Source organism: Pristiophorus japonicus, chromosome 2 (assembly GCF_044704955.1).
Source record: "Pristiophorus japonicus isolate sPriJap1 chromosome 2, sPriJap1.hap1, whole genome shotgun sequence".
In the NCBI taxonomy this organism is placed as follows: Eukaryota; Metazoa; Chordata; class Chondrichthyes; family Pristiophoridae; genus Pristiophorus; species Pristiophorus japonicus.
Window position 1 is genome coordinate 47,955,865 of NC_091978.1, and position 21,871 is coordinate 47,977,735.

Consider the following 21,871-nt stretch of genomic DNA (forward strand, 5'->3'; position numbering starts at 1 on the left):
TCCTTTTCCTTTTATTCTATCCTTCCTGAATGTTGAATACCTCTGGATGTTGAGTTCCCAGCCCTGATCATCCTGGAGCCATGTCTCCGTAATTCGTTTCGTAGGACCTCATCCCTTTTTTTACCTATGTCGTTGGTACCAATGTGCACCACGACAACTGGCTGTTCTCTCTCCCTTTTTAGAATGTCCTGCACCCGCTCCGAGACATCCTTGATCCTTGCACCAGGGAGGCAACATACCATCCTGGAATCTCGGTTGCGGCCGCAGAAACGCCTATCTGTTCCCCTCACAATTGAATCCCCTATCACTATCGCTCTCCCACTCTTTTTCCTGCCCTCCTGTGCAACAGAGCCAGCCACGGTGCCATGAACTTGGCTGCTGCTGCCCTCCCCTGATGAGTCATCCCCCTCAACAGCACTCAAAGCAGTGTATCTGTTTTGCAGGGGGATGACCACAGGGGACCCCTGCACTACCTTCCTTGCACTACTCTTCCTGCTGGTCTTCCATTCCCTAGCTGGCTGTGGATCTTTCTCCTGCGGTAAGACCAACTCGCTACACGTGCTACTCGCGTCGTTCTCAGCATCGTGGATGCTCCAGAGTGAATCCACCCTCGGCTCCAATTCCGCAACGCGGACCGTCAGGATCTGGAGGCAGATACACTTCCCGCAGATGTAGTCATTAGGGACACCGGAAGTGTCCCTGAGTTCCCACATGGTACAGGAGGAGCATATCACGTGACCGAGCTCCCCTGCCATGACTTAACCCTTAGATACACTTAAATTAGCAACAACAATGTTAAAAGTTACTGACTGATATAAAAAAGAAAGAAAAAGAAAAGCTACTCACCAATCACCAGCCAATCACTTACCCCCTTGGCTGTGATGTCACCTTTCTGTTTCTTTCTACTTTTTTGCCCTCTCCCTGTAGCTGCACAAGTACGCCTCTCCACGCATCTCCCGACACCTCTCGCGGCCTTTTGTAGGCCTCTCGCCGACCCTGGACTCACGCCTCTCCACGCACCTCCCGACGCCTCTCGCGGCCTTTTGTAGGCCTCTCGCTGACCCCGGACTCACGCCTCTTCACGCACCTCCCGACGCCTCTCACGGCCTTTTGTAGGCCTGTCGCCGATCCCGGACTCACGCCTCTCCACTTTGATAGGAAGAATAATAAAGCAAATTATTATTTAAATGCAAAGAGACTACAAAATGCTGTGGTACAGAGGGATCAGGGGGTCCTTGTGCATAAAACACACAAAGTTAGCATGCAGGTACAGCAAATAATTAGGAAGGCAAATGGAATGCTGGCCTTTTATACTCCGGCCCCTTTGCATTAAAGTAGGGAAGTCTTGCTACAACTGTACAGGGTATTGTTGAGGCCACACCTAGGGTACTGCGTACAGTTTTGGTCTCCTTATTTAAGGAAGGATATAATTGCATTGGAGACAGTTCAGAGAAGGTTCACTAAATTGATTCCTGAGATAAAGGGGTTGTCTTACGAAGGTTGAGCAGGTTGGGCCTATACTCATTGGAGTTTAGAAGAATGAGAGGTGATCTTATTGAAACGTGTAATATCCTGAGGGGGCTTTACCGGGTAGATGCAGAGAGGATGTTTCTTCTCGTGGGGAATCTAGAACTAGGGGGCATAGTTTCAGAATGAGGGGTCGCACATTTAAAACGCAGATGAGGAGGAATTTTTTCTCAAAGGGTTGTGAATCTTTGTATTCTCTACCCAAGAGCTGTGAAGGCTGGGTCATAGAATATATTCTCAGGTGGAGATATTTTTGAACAATAGGGGAGTTGAGGGTTATGGAGGTGGGCAAGAAAGTGGAGTTGAGGCCAAGATCAGATCAGCCATGATCCTATTGAATGGTGGAGCAGGCCTGAGTGGTCAAATGGCCTACTCCTGCTCCTATTTCTTGTTATGTTTTTATTTTGTTGAGTTTGGAAGGCTACAAAGTATCTAATTGAAAGACGTGGGAAGATGGCAGGCAGGTAGGTAAGTGAGACAGTGGCCGCAATTTTACTTACTGAGGCGGGCTAAGTGCGGCCAAGGTAAGTTGCGGATTGCTTTCCTGCTCCCGCTTCCATGGAGCTCTGTTGATCTGAGCACCGAGGAGGAGGCGACAGTCCGGGGTCGGAGGCCTATAAAAAGGCCGCGAGTGCAGGAGTTCGGGCAGCGTCGAGGAGGCGACAGTCCGGGGTCGGAGGCCTATAATAAGGCTGCGAATGCAGGAGTTCGGGCAGTGTCGAGGAGGAGGCGACAGTCCGGGGTCGGAGGCCTATAAAAAGACCGCGAGTGCAGGAGTTTGGGCAGCGTCGAGGAGGCGACAGTTCGGGGTCGGAGGCCTATAAAAAGGCCGCGAGTTCGGGCAGCGTCGAGGAGGAGGCGACAGTCCGGGGTCGGAGGCCTATAATAAGGCCGCGAGTGCAGGAGTTCGGGCAGTGTCGAGGAGGAGGCGTGCTTGTGTAGCTGCAGGGAGAAGGCAATAAAGAAGTAGAAAGAAAGCGAAAGGTGACGTCACAGCCAAGGGGATAAGTGATTGGCTGGTGATTGGTAAGTAGCTTTTCTTTTTCTTTTCTCTATCAGTAAGTAACCTTTAGCATTGTTGTTGCCAATTTAAGTTTATCTAAGTGTTAAGTCATGGCAAGAGAGCTCGGACACGTGTTATGCTCCTCCTGTACTATGTGGGAAGTCAGGGATGCTTCCGGTGTCCCTGACGACTATGTGTGCAGGAAGTGTATCTGCCTCCAGCTCCTGACGGACCGCATTGCGGCACTGGAGCTGCAGGTGGATTCACTCTGGAGCATCCACGATGCTGAGAATGAGGTGAATAGCACGTTTAGCGAATTGGTCACACCGCAGGTAAAGGGTACTCAGCCAGATAGTAAATGTGTGACCAGCAGGAAGAGCAGTGCAAAGAAGGTAGTGCAGGGGTCCCCTGCAGTCATCCCCCTGCAAAACAGATACACCACTTTGGGTACTGTTGAGGGGAATGACTCATCAGGGGAGAGCAGCAGCAGCCAAGTTCATGGCACCGTGGCTGGCTCTGCTGCACAGGAGGGCAGGAAAAAGAGTGGGAGAGCGATAGTGATAGGGGAATAGATAGGCGTTTCTGCAGCCGCAACCGAGACTCCAGGATGGTATGTTGCCTCCCTGGTGCAAGGTTCAAGGATGTCTCGGAGCGGGTGCAGGACATTCTGAAAAGGGAGGGTGAACAGCCAGTTGTCGTGGTGCACATAGGTATCAACGATATGGATAAAAAACGGGATGAGGTCCTATGAGACGCATTTAGGGAGCTAGGAGCTAAATTAAAAAGTAGGATCTCAAAAGTAGTAATCTCAGGATTGCTACCAGTGCCACTTGCTAGTCAGAGTAGGAATTGCAGGATAGCTCAGATGAATGCGTGGCTTGAGGAGTGGTGCAGCAGGGAGGGATTCAAATTCCTGGGGCATTGGAACTGATTCTGGGGGAGGTGGGACCAGTACAAACCGGATGGTCTGCACCTGGGCAGGACCAGAACCAATGTCCGAGCGGGAGTGTTTGCTAGTGCTGTTGGGGAGGAGTTAAACTAATATGGCAGGGGGATGGAAACCTATGCAGGGAGGGAGAGGGAAATAAAAGGGAGACCAAGACAAAAGATAGAAAGGAGAATAGTAAAAGTGGAGGGCAGAGAATCCCAAGGCAAAAAACAAAAAGGGCCACATTACAGCAAATTTCTAAAGGGGCAAGGTGTGTTAAAAAGACAAGCCTGAAGGCTCTGTGCCTCAATGCGAGGAGTATTCGGAATAGGGTGGATGAATTAACTGCGCAGATAGCAGTTCATGGATACGATGTAATTGGCATCACAGAGACATGGCTCCAGGGTGACCAAGGCTGGGAACTCAACATCCAGGGGTATTCAACATTTAGGAAGGATAGACAGAGAGGAAAACGACGCGGGGTAGCGTTGCTGGTCAAGAAGAAATTAATGCAACAGTAAGGAAGGACATTGGCTTAGATGATGTGGAATCGGTATGGGTGGAGCTGCGGAATACCAAAGGGCAGAAAACGCTGATGGGAGTTGTGTACAGACCACCAAACAGTAGTAGTGACTTTGGGGAAAGCATGAAATAAGGGATGTGTGCAATAAAGGTACAACAGTTATCATGGGCGACTTTAATTTACATATAGATTGGGCTAACCAAACTGGTAGCAATGCGGTGGAGGAGGATTTCCTGGAGTGTATTAGGGATGGTTTTCTAGACCAATATGTCGAGGAACCGACTAAAGAGCTGGCCATCCTTGACTGGGTGATGTGCAATGAGAAAGGACTAATTAGCAATCTTGTTGTGCGAGGCCCCTTGGGGAAGAGTGACCATAATATGGTAGAATTCTTTATTAAGATTGAGAGTGACACAGTTAATTCAGAAACTAGAGTCCTAAACTTAAGGAAAGCTAACTTCGATGGCATGAAGCGTGAATTGGCTAGAATAGATTGGCAAATTATACTTAAAGGGTTGACGGTGGATAGGCAATGGCAAACATTTATAGATCACATGGAAGAACTTCAACAGTTGTACATCCCTGTCTGGAGTAAAAAATAAAACCGGGAAGGTGGCTCAACCGTGGCTAACAAGGGAAATTAAGGATAGTGTTAGATCCAAGGAAGAGACATATAAATTGGCCAGAAAAAGTAGCAAACCTGAGGACTGGGAGAAATTTAGAATTCAGCAGAGGAGGACAAAGGGTTTAATTAGGAGGGGGAAAATAGAGTACGAGAGGAAGCTTGCCGGGAACATAAAAACTGACTGCAAAAGCTTCTATAGATATGTGAAGAGAAAAAGATTAGTGAAAACAAACGTAGGTCCCTTGCAGTCGGACTCCGATGAATTAATAACGGGAAACAAAAAAATGGCAGACCAATTGAACAAATACTTTGGTTGTGTCTTCACGAAGGAAGTATTAGGGGACCGAGGGTCTAGTGAGAAGGAGGAACTGAAGGATATCCTTTATTAGGCGGGAAATTGTGTTGGGGAAATTGATGGGATTGAAGGCCGATAAATCCCCGGGGCCTGATTGTCTGCATCCTAGAGTACTTAAGGAGGTAGCCCTAGAAATAGTGGATGCATTAGTGATCATTTTCCAACAGTCTATCAACCCTGGATCAGTTCCTATGGACTGGAGGGTAGCTAATGTAACACTACTTTTTAAAAAGGAGGGGGAGAGAAAACGGCTAATTATAGACTGGTTAGCCTGACATCAGTAGCGGGGAAAATGTTGGAATCTATTATTAAGGATGAAATAGCAGCGCATTTGGAAAGTGGTGACAGGATCGGTCCAAGTCAGCATGGATTTATGAAGGGGAAATCATGCTTGACCAATCTTCTATAATTTTTTGAGGATGTAACTAGTAGAGTGGACCAGTGGATGTGGTGTATTTGGACTTTCAAAAGGCCTTTGACAAGGTCCCACATAAGAGATTGGTGTACAAGATCAAGGCACATGATATTGGAGGTAATGTACTGGCGTCGATAGAGAATTGGTTGGCAGGCAGGAAGCAGAGAGTCGGGATAAATGGGTCCTTTTCGCAATGGGAGGCAGTGACTAGTGGAGTACTGCAGGGCTCAGTGAACATAAGAACATAAGAATTAGGAATAGGAGTAGGCCATCTAGCCCCTCGAGCCTGCTCCGCCATTCAACAAGATCATGGCTGATCTGACCGTGGACTCAGCTCCACTTACCCGCCCGCTCCCCGTAACCCTTAATTCCCTTATTGGTTAAAAATCTATCAATCTGTGACTTGAATACATTCAATGAGCTAGCCTCAACTGCTTCCTTGGGCAGAGAATTCTACAGATTCACAACCCTCTGGGAGAAGAAATTCCTTCTCAACTCGGTTTTAAATTGGCTCCCCGGTATTTTGAGGCTGTGCCCCCTAGTTCTAGTCTCCCCGACCAGTGGAAACAACCTCTCTGCCTCTATCTTGTCTATCCCTTTCATTATTTTAAATGTTTCTACAAGATCACCCCTCATCCTTCTGAACTCCCAACGAGTAAAGACCCAGTCTACTCAATCTATCATCATAAGGTAACCCCCTCATCTCCGGAATCAGCCTAGTGAATCGTATCTGTACCCTCTCCAAAGCTAGTATATCCTTCCTTAAGTAAGGTGACCAAAACTGCACGCAGTACTCCAGGTGCGGCCTCACCAATACCCTATACAGTTGCAGCAGGACCTCCCTGATTTTGTACTCCATCCCTCTCGCATTGAAGGCCAACATTCCATTCGCCTTCCTGATTACCTGCTGCACCTGCATACTAACTTTTTGGGATTCATGCACAAGGACCCCCAGGTCCCTCTGCACCACAGCATGTTGTAATTTCTCCCCATTCAAAAAATATTCCCTTTTACTGTTTTTTTTCCCAAGGTGGATGATCTCACACTTTCTGACATTGTATTCCATCTGCCAAACCTTAGCCCATTCGCTTAACCTATCTAAATCTCTTTGCAGCCTCTCTGTGTCCTCTACACAACCCACTTTCCCACTAATCTTTGTGTCATCTGTAAATTTTGTTACACTACACTCTGTCCCCTCTTCCAGGTCATCTATGTATATTGTAAACAGTTGTGGTCCCAGCACCGATCCCTGTGGCACACCACTAACCACCAATTTCCAACCCGAAAAGGACCCATTTATCCCGACTCTCTGCTTTCTGTTAGCCAGCCAATTCTCTATCCATGCTAATACATTTCCTTTGACTGCACGTACTTTTATCTTCTGCAGTAACCTTTTGTGTGGCACCTTATCGAATGCCTTTTGGAAATCTAAATACACCACATCCATCGGTACACCTCTATCCGCCATGCTCGTTATATCCTCAAAGAATTCCAGTAAATTAGTTAAACATGATTTCCCCTTCATGAATCCATGTTGCGTCTGCTTGATTGCACTGTTCCTATCTAGATGTCCCGCTATTTCTTCCTTAATGATAGTTTCAAGCATTTTCCCCACTACAGATGTTAAACTAACCGGCCTATAGTAACCTGCCTTTTGTTTGCCCCCTTTTTTAAACAGCGGCGTTACATTAGCTGCTTTCCAATCCGCTTGTAGCTCCCCAGAGTCCAGAGAATTTTGGTAGATTATAACGAATGCATCTGCTATAACTTCTGCCATCTCTTTTAATACCCTGGGATGCATTTCATCAGGACCAGGGGACTTGTCTACCTTGAGTCCCATTAGCCTGTCCAGCACTACCCGCCTAATGATAGTGATTGTCTCAAGGTCCTCCCTTCCCACATTCCTGTGACCAGCAATTTTTGGCATGGTTTTTGTGTCTTCCACTGTGAAGACCGAAGCAAAATAATTGTTTAAGGTCTCAGCCATTTCCACATTTCCCATTATTAAATCCCCCTTCTCATCTTCTAAGGGACCAACATTTACTTTAGTCACTCTTTTCCGTTTTATATATCTGTAAAAGCTTTTACTATCTGTTTTTATGTTTTGTGCAAGTTTACTTTCGTAATCTATATTTCCTTTCTTTATTGCTTTCTTAGTCATTCTTTGCTGTCGTTTAAAATTTTCCCAATCTTCTAGTTTCCTAATAAACTTGGCCACCTTACACGCATTGGTTTTTAATTTGATACTCTCCTTTATTTCCTTGGTTATCCACGGCTGGTTATCCCTTCTCTTACCGCCCTTTTTCACTGGAATATATGTTTGTTGAGCACTATGAAAGAGCTCCTTAAAAGTCCTCCAGTGTTCCTCAATTGTGCCACCGTTTAGTCTGTGTTTCCAGTCTACTTTAGCCAACTCTGCCCTCATCCCACTGTAGTCCCCTTTGTTTAAGCATAGTATGCTCGTTTGAGACACTACTTCCTCATCCTCAATCTGTATTACAAATTCAACCATACTGTGATCACTCATTCCGAGAGGATCTTTTACTAGGAGATAGTTTATTATTCCTGTCTCATTACACAGAACCAGATCTAAGATAGCTTGCTCCCTTGTAGGTTCTGTAACATACTGTTCTCAGAAACAATCCCGTATGCATTCTATGAATTCCTCCTCCAGGCTACCCTGTGCGATTTGATTTGACCAATCGATATGTAGGTTAAAATCCCCCATGATTACTGCCATTCCTTTTTCACATGCCTCCAGTATTCCCTTGCCTGCCCCACCGTGAAGTTATTATTTGGGGGCCTATAAACTACGCCCACCAGTGTCTTTTTCCCCTTACTATCTCTAATCTCCACCCACAATGATTCAACATTTTGTTCATTAGAGCCAATATCGTCTCTCACAACTGCCCTGATATCATCCTTTATTAACAGAGCTATCCCACCTCCTTTCCCTTCTTGTCTATCTTTCCGAATTGTCAGATACCCCTGTATGTTTAATTCCCAGTCTTGGCCACCCTGCAACCACGTTTCTGTAATGGCCACCAAATCATACCCATTTGTAATAATTTGTGCCATCAACTCATTTACTTTATTTTGAATGCTGCGTGCGTTTAGGTAGAGTGTTTTAATACTAGTTTTTAATCCATGATTTTTAGTTTTGACCCCTCCTGCAGCCCCTTTATATTCAGTGGCCATTTTTGTTTTTTGCCTTGGGTTTCTCTGCCCTCCACTTTTACTCATCTCCTTTCTGTCTTTTGCTTTTGTCTCCTTTTTGTTTCCCTCTGTCTCCCTGCCTTGGTTCCCATCCCCCTGCCATCTTAGTTTAACTCCTCCCCAACAGCACGAGCAAACACTCCCCCTAGGACATTGGTTCCGGTCCTGCCTAGGTGTAGACCGTCCGATTTGTACTGGTCCCACCTCCCCCAGAACCGGTTCCAATGCCCCAGGAATTTGAATCCCTCCCTGCTGCACCACTGCTCAAGCCACGTATTCATCTAAGCTATCCTGCGATTCCTACTCTGACCAACACGTGGCACTGGTAGCAATCCCGAGATTACTACTTTTGAGGACCTACGTTTTAATTTAGCTCCTAGCTCCTTAAATTCGTCTCGTAGGATCTCATCCCTTTTTTTACCTAATATCGTTGGTACCAATGTGCACCACGACAACTGGCTGTTCATCCTCCCTTTTCAGAATGTCCTGCACCCGCTCCGAGACATCCTTGACTCTTGCACCAGGGAGGCAACATACCATCCTGGAGTCTCGGTTGCGGCCGCAGAAACGCCTATCTATTCCCCTTACAATCGAATCCCCTATCACTATAGTTCTCCCACTCTTTTTCCTGCCCTCCTGTGCAGCAGAGCCAGCCACGGTGCCATGAACTTGGCTGCTGCTGCCCTCCCCAACAGTACTCAAAACGGTGTATCTGTTTTGCAGGGGGATGACCGCAGGGGACTCCTGCACTACCTTCCTTGCACTGCTCTTCCTGCTGGTCTTCCATTCCCTAGCTGGCTGTGTACCCTTCTCCTGCGGTAAGACCAACTCGCTACACGTGCTACTCACGTCATTCTCAGCGTCGTGGATGCTCCAGAGTGAATCCACCCTCAGCTCCAATTCCGCAACCCGGACCGTCAGGAGCTGGAGGCGGATACACCTCCCGCACACGTAGTCGTCAGGGACACCGGAAGTGTCCCTGAGTTCCCACATGGTACAGGAGGAGCATATCATGTGACCGAGCTCTCCTGCCATGACTTAACCCTTAGATACACTTAAATTGGCAACAACAATGCTAAAGTTTACTTGCTGTGATAGAAGAGAAAAAAGAAAAACTACTCACCAATCAACAGCCAATCACTTACCCCCTTGGCTGTGACGTCACCATTCTGTTTCTTTCTACTTCTTTTTTGCCTTTTCCCTGTAGCTGCACCGGCATGCCTCTCCATGCACCTCCTCCCGCTGCTCCTGGTCTCGCAGGCCTTTTGTCGGCCTCTCCGATCCCCGGAACTCCCGCCTCCTCCTCGCACCTCCGACGCTGCACCTGGTCTCGCTGGTCTTTTGTAGGCCTCTCGCCAACCCTGGACACGCCTCTCCACGCACCTCCGACGCTGCTCCTGGTCTCACTGGCCTTTTGTAGGCCTCTCCGATCCCCAGAACTCCCGCCTCCTCCACGCACCTCCGACCCCAGCTCTTCACAATATACATTAATGATTTGGATGAAGGAATTGAGTGTAATATCTCCAAGTTTGCAGATGACACTAAACTGGGTGGCGGTGTGAGCTGTGAGGAGGATGCTAAGAGGCTGCAGGGTGATTTGGACAGGTTAGGTGAGTGGGCAAATGCATGGCAGATGCAGTATAATGTGGATAAATGTGAGGTTATCCACTTTGGGGGCAAAAACATGAAGGCAGAATATTATCTGAATGGCGGCAGATTAGGGAAAGGGGAGGTGCAACGAGACCTGGGTGTCATGGTTCATCAGTCATTAAAAGTTGGCATGACGGTACAGCAGGCGGTGAAGAAGGCAAATGGTATGTTGGCCTTCATAGCTAGGGGATTGGAGTATAGGAGCAGGGAGGTCTTACTGCAATTGTATAGGGCCTTGGTGAGGCCTCACCTGGAATATTGTGTTCAGTTTTGGTCTCCTAATCTGAGGAAGGACGTTCTTGCTATTGAGAGTGCAGCGATGGATCAACTGGGCCTTTATACACTGGAGTTTAGAAGGATGAGAGAGGATCTCATAGAAACGTTTAAGATTCTGACGGGACGGGACAGGTTAGATGTGGGAAGAATGTTCCCGATGTTGGGGAAGTCCAGAACCAGGGGACATAGTCTTAGGATAAGGGGTAGGCCATTTAGGACTGAGATGAGGAGAAACTTCTTCACTCAGAGAGTTGTTAACCTGTGGAATTCCCTGCCGCAGAGAGTCGTTGATGCCAGTTCATTGGATATATTCAAGAGGGAGTTAGATGTGGCCCTTACGGCTAAGGTGATCAAAGGGTATGGATAGAAAGCGGGAAAGGGGTACTGAGGGAATGATCAGCCATGATCTTACTGAATGGTGGTGCAGGCTTGAAGGGCCGAATGACCTACGCCTGCACCTATTTTCTATGTTTCTATGTTTACATTGATGGGGCTTGTTGAGCCCGCCCTGCGAGGTTCCCCGTCAATTAACAGGAAGCAGGTCTGATGATGCGTCATCAGCCAGTTTTTCTTAAAGGGACCATGGCCAACTTTCTTTTTGACTGTTGTGCTGTCAGTGTTCTGCAGCATTGAGGTGCTGCAAACACTGATGAGCACAGTACAAAGGTGCACGTCTGCACCCGGGCTCTCCCATGACTCCCTCAAGTTGCTTATGGAGGGAGTCACAGCACGCAGGGAGATCCTCTTCCCTTCCAATGGGCGGAAGAGACCTTCACAGAACACCAATGCAGCCTGGTTGCACCTCCACCCATTCCTCTCTATCTACATTTTCACTTCCCCATCTCACTAGCTACCCCTCACACTCACCCTCACCCTCGTCGAACTAACAACACACAATGGTAGGCACTTGGGTATTTTAGTCAATGTTCATGTAGAGTTTCTGCTAATGTGTTGTCAAACATTTAAATCTTTATTTTGAACACTTTGTGCTGTTGGACAGATTTGTGTGCACCTTTGGAAGTGGCTTTGTGAGTTGTAGTGAATGGTGAGATGCAAGGGTGTCCCACACAATGGTGATGAGTGTGAAAGGAATGGCTTGGGCATTGCAGGGATGCTTTATGGTGCTAGTGTGGGGTGGTGCCAACCTGGTGCATCATGTGGCGGTCAGGATGTACAGTGTGAAGTAAAGTAAATGTGGCCATGGGGAGGCCATCCCTGGTCTTCCGGGCAGCAATGTCATCATCATCATCATCATAGGCAGTCCCTCGGAATCGAGGAAGACTTGCTTCCACTCCCAAAGTGAGTTCTTTGGTGGCTGAACAGTCCAATACGAGAGCCACAGACTCTGTCACAGGTGGGACAGATAGTAGTTGAGAGAAGGGGTGGGTGGGACCGGTTTGCGCTTGATTTCTGCATGCTCTCTGCGTTGAGACTCGAGGTGCTCAGCGCCCTCCCGGATGCACTTCCTCCACTTAGGGCGGTCTTGGGCCAGGGACTCCCAGGTGTCAGTGGGGATGTTGCACTTTATCAGAGAGGCTTTGAGGGTGCCCTTGTAACATTTTCGCTGCCCACCTTTGGCTCGTTTGCCCTGAAGGAGGTCCTCCAAGTAGAGCACTTGCTTTGGGAGTCTCATGTCTGGCATGCGGACTATGTGGCCTGCCCAGCGGAGCTGATCGAGTGTGGTCAGTGCTTCAATGCTGGGGATGTTAGCCTGAATGAGAACGCTGATGTTGGTGCACCTGTCCTCCCAAGGGATTTGTAGAATCTTGCGGAGACATCGTTGGTGGTATTTCTCCAGCAATGTGGTTAGGTGCTGATGCCTTGTGTCCTGTGCAGCATCAGGTGATTGTGGAGAAGACTGGTGGTGGCGTTGGTGATGCTGGTGTGTTTAGTGATGTTGGGGCTGATCGTGGTGGGATTCTGAGGACCAAGGTGAGACTTTTTCAAGGGCACTGATGCTGGTGGACTAGATGGCAGCTGAGATGACAGAAGTGGTGAGTGAGGTGGAGGGGGTACAGAGACGATTCACTAGGCTGATTCCAGAGATGACGGGGTTACCTTATGATGATAGGTTGAGTAGACTGGGTCTTTACTCCTTGGAGTTCAGAAGGATGAGGGGTGATCTTACAGAAACATTTAAAATAATGAAAGGGATAGACAAGATAGAGGCAGAGAGGTTGTTTCCACTGGTCGGGGAGACTAGAACTAGGGGGCACAGCCTCAAAATACGGGGGAGCCAATTTAAAACCGAGTTGAGAAGGAATTTCTTCTCCCAGAGGGTTGTGAATCTGTGGAATTCTCTGCCCAGGGAAGTAGTTGAGGCTAGCTCATTGAATGTATTCAAATCACAGATAGATAGATTTTTAACCAATAAGGGAATTAAGGGTTACTGGGAGCGGGCGGGTAAGTGGAGCTGAGTCCACGGCCAGATCAGCCATAATCTTATTGATTGGCGGAGCAGGCTTAAGGGGCTAGATGGCCTAATCCTGTTCCTAATTCTTATGTTCTTATGTTCTTACGTTGCTCCAAGGAGGTGACAATAGATAGAGTTCACTGAAAACACTTCCAAACTGCATACAGTTCAAGTTTTTTTTAAATCCTGAAGGCTTCAGCTTCTGAAATTGGAAAGTGAACAGCTGTGAAATGGTAGCTTTTATACCACTTCTACAGCTGTCAACTAGCCAAAGCAATGGAGAGTCACTGAGAACCCAAGACACTTACCTGATCTGAAACCGAGGGATGGCAAACTAGTTGAAAACTTGATAAAATGATAAGTGCCTGGGTAAACTTCTTTTAAATAGCTTTAAATTACCTCTTAAGCATGTTAATTGACTGGCTCGCCCCTTGATGTCAGGTCTGCAATCCGCAGGCACACCCGACAGTTGAGAAACTGACATGGAGGCGGATTCAGAGCGGACTTCCGCCCCGCTGTCAATCAGGGCCATTTTGATAGCGGGCCTGCCTCTACACCCACACTCGCAGGGCTGGGAAGATTCTGCCAGTTTGTGGGAGAGACCAGCAGGTGAGGGAATATGTAGGAGAACAGACAAGTGAGGGAGTGGGCTCTGGATGGAGCGGACCACGTGCATGAGTGTGGGCGGCAGATAGATACAGGACGGCGCAGCAGAGACCAGCAGTGCAGGAGTGTGTGTGGGAGCGAGGGTACAGAACCATGCAGAAGGCATTCAAGTGCAGGAATGTGTGCAGGAGGGAGTGAGGCAGCTGCAAGAATATGCACGTGCAGGAGGCTGACTCCTCCAAGCACTTCCATAAGAACATAATAGGAGCAGGAGCCTGCTTCATCATTCAATAAGATCCTAGCTGATCTGATCATGGACTCGGCTCCACTTCCCTGCCCGCTCCCCATAACCCTTTGCTCTCTTATCGTCAAAAATCTGTCTATTTCCGCCTTAAATATATTCAATGACCCAGCCTCCACAGCTCTCTGGGGCAGTGAATTCCATAGATTTACAACCCTTTGAGAGAAGAAATTTCTCCTCATCTCAGTTTTAAATCCTTCCTTAAATATGGAGTCCAAATCTGTACGCAGTACTCTAGGTGTGGCCTCGCCAATACCCTGTACAGTTGTAGCAGGACTTCTCTGCTTTGATACTCTATTCCCCTTGCAATAAAGGCCAACATTCCATTTGCCTTCCTGATTGCTTGCTGTATCTGCGTACTAACTTTTTGTGTTTCATGCACAAGGACCCCAGGTTTCTCTGTACTGCAGCACTTTGCAATTTTTCTCCATATAAATTAGAATTTGCTTTTCTATTATTTCTGCCAAAGTGGATAACCTCACATTTTCCACATTATACTCCATCTGCCAAATTTTTGCCCACTCACTTAGCCTGTCTATATCCCTTTGCAGATTTTTTGTGTCCTCCTCACAATTTGCTTTCCCACCCATTTTTGTATCATCAGCAAACTTGGCTACATTGCACTTGGTCCCTTCATCCAAGTCATTAATATAGATTGTAAATAGTTGAGGACCCAGCACCGATCCCTGTGGCACCCCACTAGTCTCTGCCAATCGGAAAATGACCCATTTATCCTGACTCTGTTTTCTGCTAGTTAGCCAATCCTCTATCCATGCTAATATATTACCCCCAACCCCGTGAGCTTTTCTCTTGTGCAGTAACCTTTTATGTGGCACCTTATCGAATGCCTTCTGGAAATCCAAATACACCACATCCACTGGTTCCCTTATCCACCCTGCTCGTTACATCCTGAAAGAACTCCAGCAAATTTGTCAAATATGATTTCCCTTTCATAAAACCATGCTGACTCTGCTTGATAGAAAAGTATGATTCAGAATGTCCCGCTACAGCTTCCTTAATAATGGACTCGAACATTTTCCCAACGACAGATGTTAGGCTAACTGGTCTATAGTTTCCTGCTTTTTGTCTGCCACCTTTTTAAAATAGAGGCGTTACATTTGCGGTTTTCAAATCTGCTGGGACCGCCCCAGAAACCAAGGGGATTTTGGTAGATTATAACCAATGCATCCACTATCTCTGCAGCCACTTCTCTTAAGACCCTAGTATGTAAGCCATAACATCCAGGGGACTTGTCTGCCTTTAGTCCCATTATTTTACCTAGTACTACTTCATTAGTGATAGTGATTGTATTAAGTTTCACCCTACCTATAGCCCCTTGTTTATCCACTATTGGAATGTTTTTAGTGTCTTCTACCGTGAAGACCGATACAAAATATTTGTTCAATGTCTTTGCCATTTCCATGTTCACCATTATTAATTCCCCAGTCTCATCCTCTAGGGGACCACTCTTTTTTCCTTTTTATGTACCTGTAGAAACTCTTACTATCTGTTTTTATATTTCGTGCTAGTTTACTTTCATAATCTATCTTGCCTCCCTTATTCATTTTTTTTTAGTCATTCTCTGCTGGCTTTTAAAAGTTTCCCAATCCTCTGGCCTCCTACTATTCTTGGCCACATTGTATGCCTTTGTTTTCAATTTGATACCCTCCCTTATTTCCTTAGTTAGCCACGGATGGTTATTCCTTCTCTTAGTCTTTCCTTCTCATTTGGATATATTTTTGTTGCGAGTTATGAAATATCTCCTTAAATGTCTGCCACTGCTCATCAACTGTCCCATTCTTTAGTCTATTTTCCCAGTCCACTTTAGCCAACTCTGCCCTCATACCTTTGTAGTCTAATTTATTTAAGCTTAGGATCTTTCTCACCTTCCAACTGAATTTGAAATTTAACCATATTATGGTCACTCATTCCTAGAGGATCTTTTACTACAAGATCATTTATTAATCCTGCCTCATTACACAGTACTAGATCTAAGATAGCCTGCTCCCTGGTTGGTTCCGCAACATACTGTTCAAGGAAATTATCCCAGATACACTCGATGAACTCTTCCTCAAGGCTACCCTGGCCAATTTGCTTTGTCCAATCAATATGAAGGTTAAAATCACCCATGATTATTGCCGTTCCTTTATTACAAGCTTCCATTATGTCTTGAGTTATACTCCGTCCCAACAGTGTAGCTGCTGTTAGGGAACCTATAGACTATGCCCAACAACAAATTTTTCCCTTTATTATTTAATATCTCCACCCAAACTGATTCAACATCTTGATCTTCTGAGCCAATATCATATCTCACTAATGCACTGATCTCATCTTTTATTAACAGTGCTACTCCACCTTCTTTTCCTTTCTGTGTGTCCTTCCGTATTGTCAAATACCCCTGAATATTTAGTTCACATGTTGATCAAACCATACCATGTTGCCTTCATTATTATTTTATATTTTGCTCCTTTAGTTTTTCCAATTCTGCTTTAATTTTCATATTAGCCACAATTTTTAAACTAACCTGCCCGGTGGGTATGGGGTGGGTTTGGGTCCAGATGTTCTCTGTTCCTGCTCTGCAAGTAAGGTTAAAATCGGGGCTAATATTTTCTTTGTGATTATCTTGTGGGAACAGCCAGCGACAACCGTTCGGCTTGACAAAAATGCAGCCACATTCCTGGTATCGTTTCATTCTGTACTTTCTCCAACAGGAAACCGAAGGCTATTCTGGTTCTGACATCAAGTTAGTTTGCAAAGAGGCAGCTATGCGACCTGTGAGAAAAATCTTTGATGCACTAGAAAATCACCAAACAGGTAGACTGAAGAATAACTGTAGGAGAAATGTTAGCTGCACAAAAATAATCATTAAAATGATTAAAATTGTAATCTATTATTTGTTGGAAACAAATCTTTGTATGGTTTCTGTTTTGCTTTATTATTCTAAATATCTTTATTTTGTATTGGTGAACACAAAAAGATTGTTAAAATATATGAATGAGGGGAGAAGTTGCTTGTTATTTAACCAGCCATAATAATGTGGTCTTCTGACATTCTGAAACTAGACCAGGCTGTAATAAATGTACAAGATAATCTATTTTAAGTCTAATGCTCGTTTGGATAATTATACCAAGAGAATTGGGCTTCGGGCAAGCTGCAGACCATTTGAGTTTTGGGCCTCTGCATTGTCAGCAAAAGGAGGGGGCAGGAGATGGTGGGGGCAACTTGTGCTGGCTGCATTCAGACCAAACAAATTTGGCAAAGGAGGCATCAAGTGGGCTGTTAGGCCTCTTATTTGCACCTGTAAATTGCCTAACATCTGTTTCAGGCACAGCCCCTGGACGCTTCTTTTGCTGACTCTATCAGTATGACGGGTTGTGAACTTCTGGCGCATGCCGTATTGGACGCTTTTGTTCCCATTTTATGCCTGTAAAACAGCATTGTCAGTAAATTTCTAGGCCAACATATCCTGCTGCTCTAAGCAAGTGCAGGTCTAATCTGTGTATTTAAGCTCCATTTTACATGAGTGGAAAAGCACAGCCATGATTTTCACCTGCTCTGGTGCTATATTCCAACGAAAGTTTATATCATTTTCATTTCCTTTACATTCAGGAAAAAGCAGTCTGCCCATTTTTCAACTGGAAACAGTCACCACAAATGATGTTCTCGACGTGATAATTCACACCAAACCGTCTGCTAAGAGTCTTAGTCAGAAATACACTGCCTGGCAGCGTGATTATGAATCTGTATGAATTGGAGCATGCAAGGAACAGAAGTACAACAGACCACTGTCTCTTCCAGACTGAAGGCTAAGCTTATGGCAAACATCTCCTGCTGTACTTTAAGTGAAACTGTTCTCCTTTTAAGAATGTGCTGGCACTTTAATGGCAAATATCTGCAAAGGTTGCTATGTTGAAAATCCAATGGGAGAAACTTTTCTAGATTTTCTTCTATAGGACTAACATGGAGACATGCAAAGCTCTGGCACAGACGAGGGCCACCAGGAACAACACCCACATGCACAGCTCAGTGAGTGAAGAGAATGTTGGGACTGCCCTGATGGAAAACATTTCATAATATACATGGATACACCCAGCAGAGAGAGAGAAACACTTTAAAAAAAAATTGCACAAAAGAACAGCTAAATCAGCTCACACTTTTTATGCCACAGTTTTTATGAGCTGTGCTTGGACACTTGAAGCTAATCTGTAATGTATTTCAGGTATTATGAGAATTGAGATTTGTTGATCCATTCACCGCCCATGGCTGCTTCATGGCATGCCAAGATTAAGTCCTGTGTTACAAGGTTAACATTTAACAAGAGCCATTATTTGTCTTATTGACAGTCACTGCACCAAAACCGACCCAGGATTTAAAAAAAAATTCAACTTGCCTTTCTTACAAATGCGTGGATTTTAAAATATTTTTGCAAAGTTACAGCTATACCTTGGACTGTCTGTACGGCAGGAAAATAAATACTTTTGCTGCCTAGAAAGTTCAAGCGTCTTAAATTATTTTTAAAACCGAAAAGTATTTATGGAGTTTCCAATTTCTTTTTTGAGTTTGGTACTATTGCAGAATATTTGTCATTCCTAAATGGCATCACACTTCAAGTACAGGTAATTGGTATCCAGTGAGAAAGATTTGTGCACAACACCAAGGGCAGTAATAGGATGTTATAATAGGATTCCTTGGTCATCTGTAACCCTAAATCTGAAAGTCCATCCAAAAATGTAATATTTTATATTTCAGTCCTTTAAATAGCTGTGATAGAATAACTATATCGGGCCGTAATTTACCGCCTCTTCGGGTGTGTATGACACCTTGCGCACGCGAACGTATGACCCGCGCAAGTTGCGGGTTTAGGCATGTGCTGCGCATGTGCTAAAACCCAGAGCTTGCGATCTATCAAGAATTCTCACGACAGATCCTCCGCATCCCCAGGAAAAGGGTCTCCACGGATGGAGAGCTGGGCTATTTTCCCAACGAATGCCTGTGAAATTCTTACGTTTGGTACAAGCAGGCACATGGCCTGCTTTTACCAGCGCGAGATAATTTTTTTTTCCCCCATTTCATTTAAACATGTACAATAAGGTAAGGCTTTTAGCCCTTTTAAAATATTGTATTTTAATTAATTTTAAATTTGTAATGTTTAAAAACTTTTGTTATGTTAAATGTATTTTTTAATGTGATCCTCATTCAGGTTTATGTGGGAAACCCTGATTTTCCTGCATATTTTGGAATTTTCCCTGCCCAGAAGCCAGCCTTTGATGAATGATGATTTGGTTCCCTGTTAAAATTGGAAGTGGACGAATTGAGGTTGGATTTGAGATTTTTTAAATTTTAATATTCCACCTGACCCAAACCCACCTATTTTTTGTGGTTAAAATTACCCCCAATATTTTTGCCCAGTGTTTTGACTATGAGCTGAAGGTAGAATCCTGCAGTCAATTGAAAAACATTTACCCTAATGTAGACTTTGAGCACCGCTGGCAGTATGCATCCTGCTCCCCCCCCCACCCCCCCTCCCCCGTGCTGTGCCCAGGATCTACCAGAGTTGCCGCACCTATTGTTGCAGCGGCTCTAAATTCATATCCACTGCCTTGGGACGTGCCGCACACCTCCACAGTTCACCCATCTTATTAAAATGAGGCCCGAGGCCCAATATCGATCAGGCCTTGGAGCTACTTATTCCAGCACAGGGTTTGTTCCATGTGCCCAGTTCGTGCCTTGGGACGTTCCACTACGTTAAAGGCGCTATATAAATACAAGTTGTTGTTGTTGTGCCTGCCTCAACAAATTTCTATCCCATGGAGTTTGTTTTAATATTTATTAAACTTGCATCTATCTGCATGCTGGTCACTTGAAGAATAGTACAGTAATTGCAATAAAAGGTATGAGGAAAAAAAGATAAAGCATTAATTTGCTTTAAAAAAAGACATTCATCATTTCATATTTTTTTCTCTTTTTTAAATCTAAAGTAACATCCACCTAATACACTTTCACAATTGAACCATAATACAAGTGAAATGAGTAGCTATTTGAATTTTTGGTTCATTCCCACATTATAAAAGGGCTGTAATTAACTTTATCTTTCAGGTGAACAGATGGTATATGTAAATTAGTCTCATGGCAACACCCTACATGCCAAATTACAGCATAGATTTTCAGCTTTAACGGAATTGGGTCGCATTTTTTCTGTGGTGCAATTTCTGCCCGGCATAAAGGTGCTCCCCTGATTCCGACTGATTTTCTGGCCTCAGATATTTGCATAATTTTGGCAGAATCCCCGGAAAATTGGGGAATGTGTGTGAGGTATCGAGGCTGGAGTGCGGTCCTGCCAACAGCCTCCAAATTGCTACTAAAACATGGGAAACTTTTCCTTAAATTTTGAATTTGGCACGACACAATTGATCTCTCCACAATGAATTACACAGTTTTTCTGGATTTAAAAAATTAAACTCCACCTCTTTCATCAACTCTGGGACAAGCAGGCATTGCTTGCATGCTGTGGTTCCTATGGTGTAAAGGATGGGAAATAGGTCATTGGCATATGTCTCCAATCCATTTGCCCATAAATGGCTGGCATATTGCCTGCAGGAAAGGTCACAAAAATGGATGAGGACCCGGCCCACCAAAAAATTGGCAGGTGGGTAGGAAACCCTTGCCAATGTCAGGCACTCAATTCTAGTGTCTGGTCCTCCCAGATCAGGTATCACCCAAGATGCAGGGGTGATTTTTAACTTCCAACCAAAACAGGTGTGAAGTTGGCAAAGCAGCTGTGCCAGCCACCTGATGCCAGTGTCAGGAGCCCCTCATGAACTTTGGCAGGGTCAGGGGTAGAGTACCACATCAGGCACAATCCTGATGTAACTGCTGGGATGGTGCCCCAGCAGAATTTCTAGGCCATAGTTCCCGTTTTCCAAAAGGGTAAGGGAACCATATCTGGCAATTACAGATTCATTAGTCTGACTTCATTAATTCCGTAAACTATGGTCAGTGGATATTGCAGGTACGACATGGCTAAAGGAGTGAAGCAGCAATTAGTCACTTGGATAGGCAAGTTGAAATGGACAGATATATTTCTTCAGTTTTATGAATTTTTACAGAAGGTTTTGTAGTATGTGGTCGACAGCCTGTGGAAAAGCATCGCATGTCAAATACGGAGCAGGGCTGATTTTGCCTCCATCTCCAGGTCGGTATTTACCTAAAAAAAAGAAATAACAGTTAACGGATATGATGTAATTGGCATCACGGAGACATGGCTCCAGGGTGACCAAGGCTGGGAACTCAACATCCAGGGGTATTCAACATTTAGGAAGGATAGACAGAAAGGAAAAGGAGGCGGGGTGACATTGCTGGTTAAAGAGGAAATTAATGCAATAGTAAGGAAGGACATTAGCTTGGATGATGTGGAATCGGTATGGGTGGAGCTGTGGAATACCAAAGGGCAGAAAACGCTAGTGGGAATTGTGTACAGACCACCAAGCAGTAGTAGTGAGGTTGGGGACCACAACAAAAAAGAAATAAAGGATGTGTGCAATAAAGGTACAGCAGTTATCATGGGCGACTTTAATCTACATATTGATTGGGCTAACCAAACTGGTAGCAATGCGGTAGAGGAGGATTTCCTGGAGTGTATTAGGGATGGTTTTCTTGACCAATATGTCGAGGAACCAACTAGAGAGCTGGCCATCCTAGACTGGGTGATGTGTAATGAGAAGGGACTAATTGGCAATCTTGTTATGCGAGGCCCCTTGGGGAAGAGTGACCATAATATGGTAGAATTCTTTATTAAGGTGGAGAGTGACACAGTTAATTCAGAAACTAAGGTCCTGAACTTAAGGAAAGGTAACTTCGACGGTATGAGGCGTGAATTGGCTAGAATAGACTGGCAAATGATACTTAAAGGGTTGACGGTGGATAGGCAATGGCAAACATTTAAAGATCACAAGGATGAACAATTGTACATCCCTGTCTGGAATAAAAATAAAACGGGGAAAGTGGCTCAACCGTGGCTAACAAGGAAAATTAAG

The 21,871-nt window shown here is 45.2% G+C and overlaps 2 protein-coding genes across 7 annotated transcripts in view; one reads left to right on the plus strand and one right to left on the minus strand.

The window, feature by feature from the left end:
• Nucleotides 1-19,809, plus strand: part of katnal2 (katanin p60 subunit A-like 2) — a 108,191-nt gene extending 88,382 nt beyond the window's left edge. For 2 of the 5 annotated variants that reach the window (XM_070866970.1, XM_070866981.1), the window contains exons 15-16: nucleotides 16,550-16,652; nucleotides 17,448-19,808. In XM_070866970.1, coding sequence (XP_070723071.1) covers nucleotides 16,550-16,652; nucleotides 17,448-17,587 — 243 coding nt within the window. In that variant the 3' untranslated portion in view covers nucleotides 17,588-19,808. Of the gene's footprint in view, nucleotides 1-9,315; nucleotides 9,411-16,549; nucleotides 16,654-17,447 lie in introns of those variants that run through there. The other 3 variants (XR_011588518.1, XM_070866994.1, XM_070867004.1) reach the window with 3 other exon arrangements.
• The window catches only part of hdhd2 (haloacid dehalogenase-like hydrolase domain containing 2), a 52,733-nt gene continuing 50,559 nt past the window's right edge, over nucleotides 19,698-21,871 (minus strand). The window contains exon 7 of one of the 2 annotated variants that reach the window (XM_070867025.1): nucleotides 19,698-21,042. In XM_070867025.1, the coding sequence (XP_070723126.1) occupies nucleotides 20,939-21,042 (104 nt within the window). In that variant the 3' untranslated portion in view covers nucleotides 19,698-20,938. The remainder of the gene's footprint in view (nucleotides 21,043-21,871) is intronic. The other variant, XM_070867018.1, reaches the window with a different exon arrangement.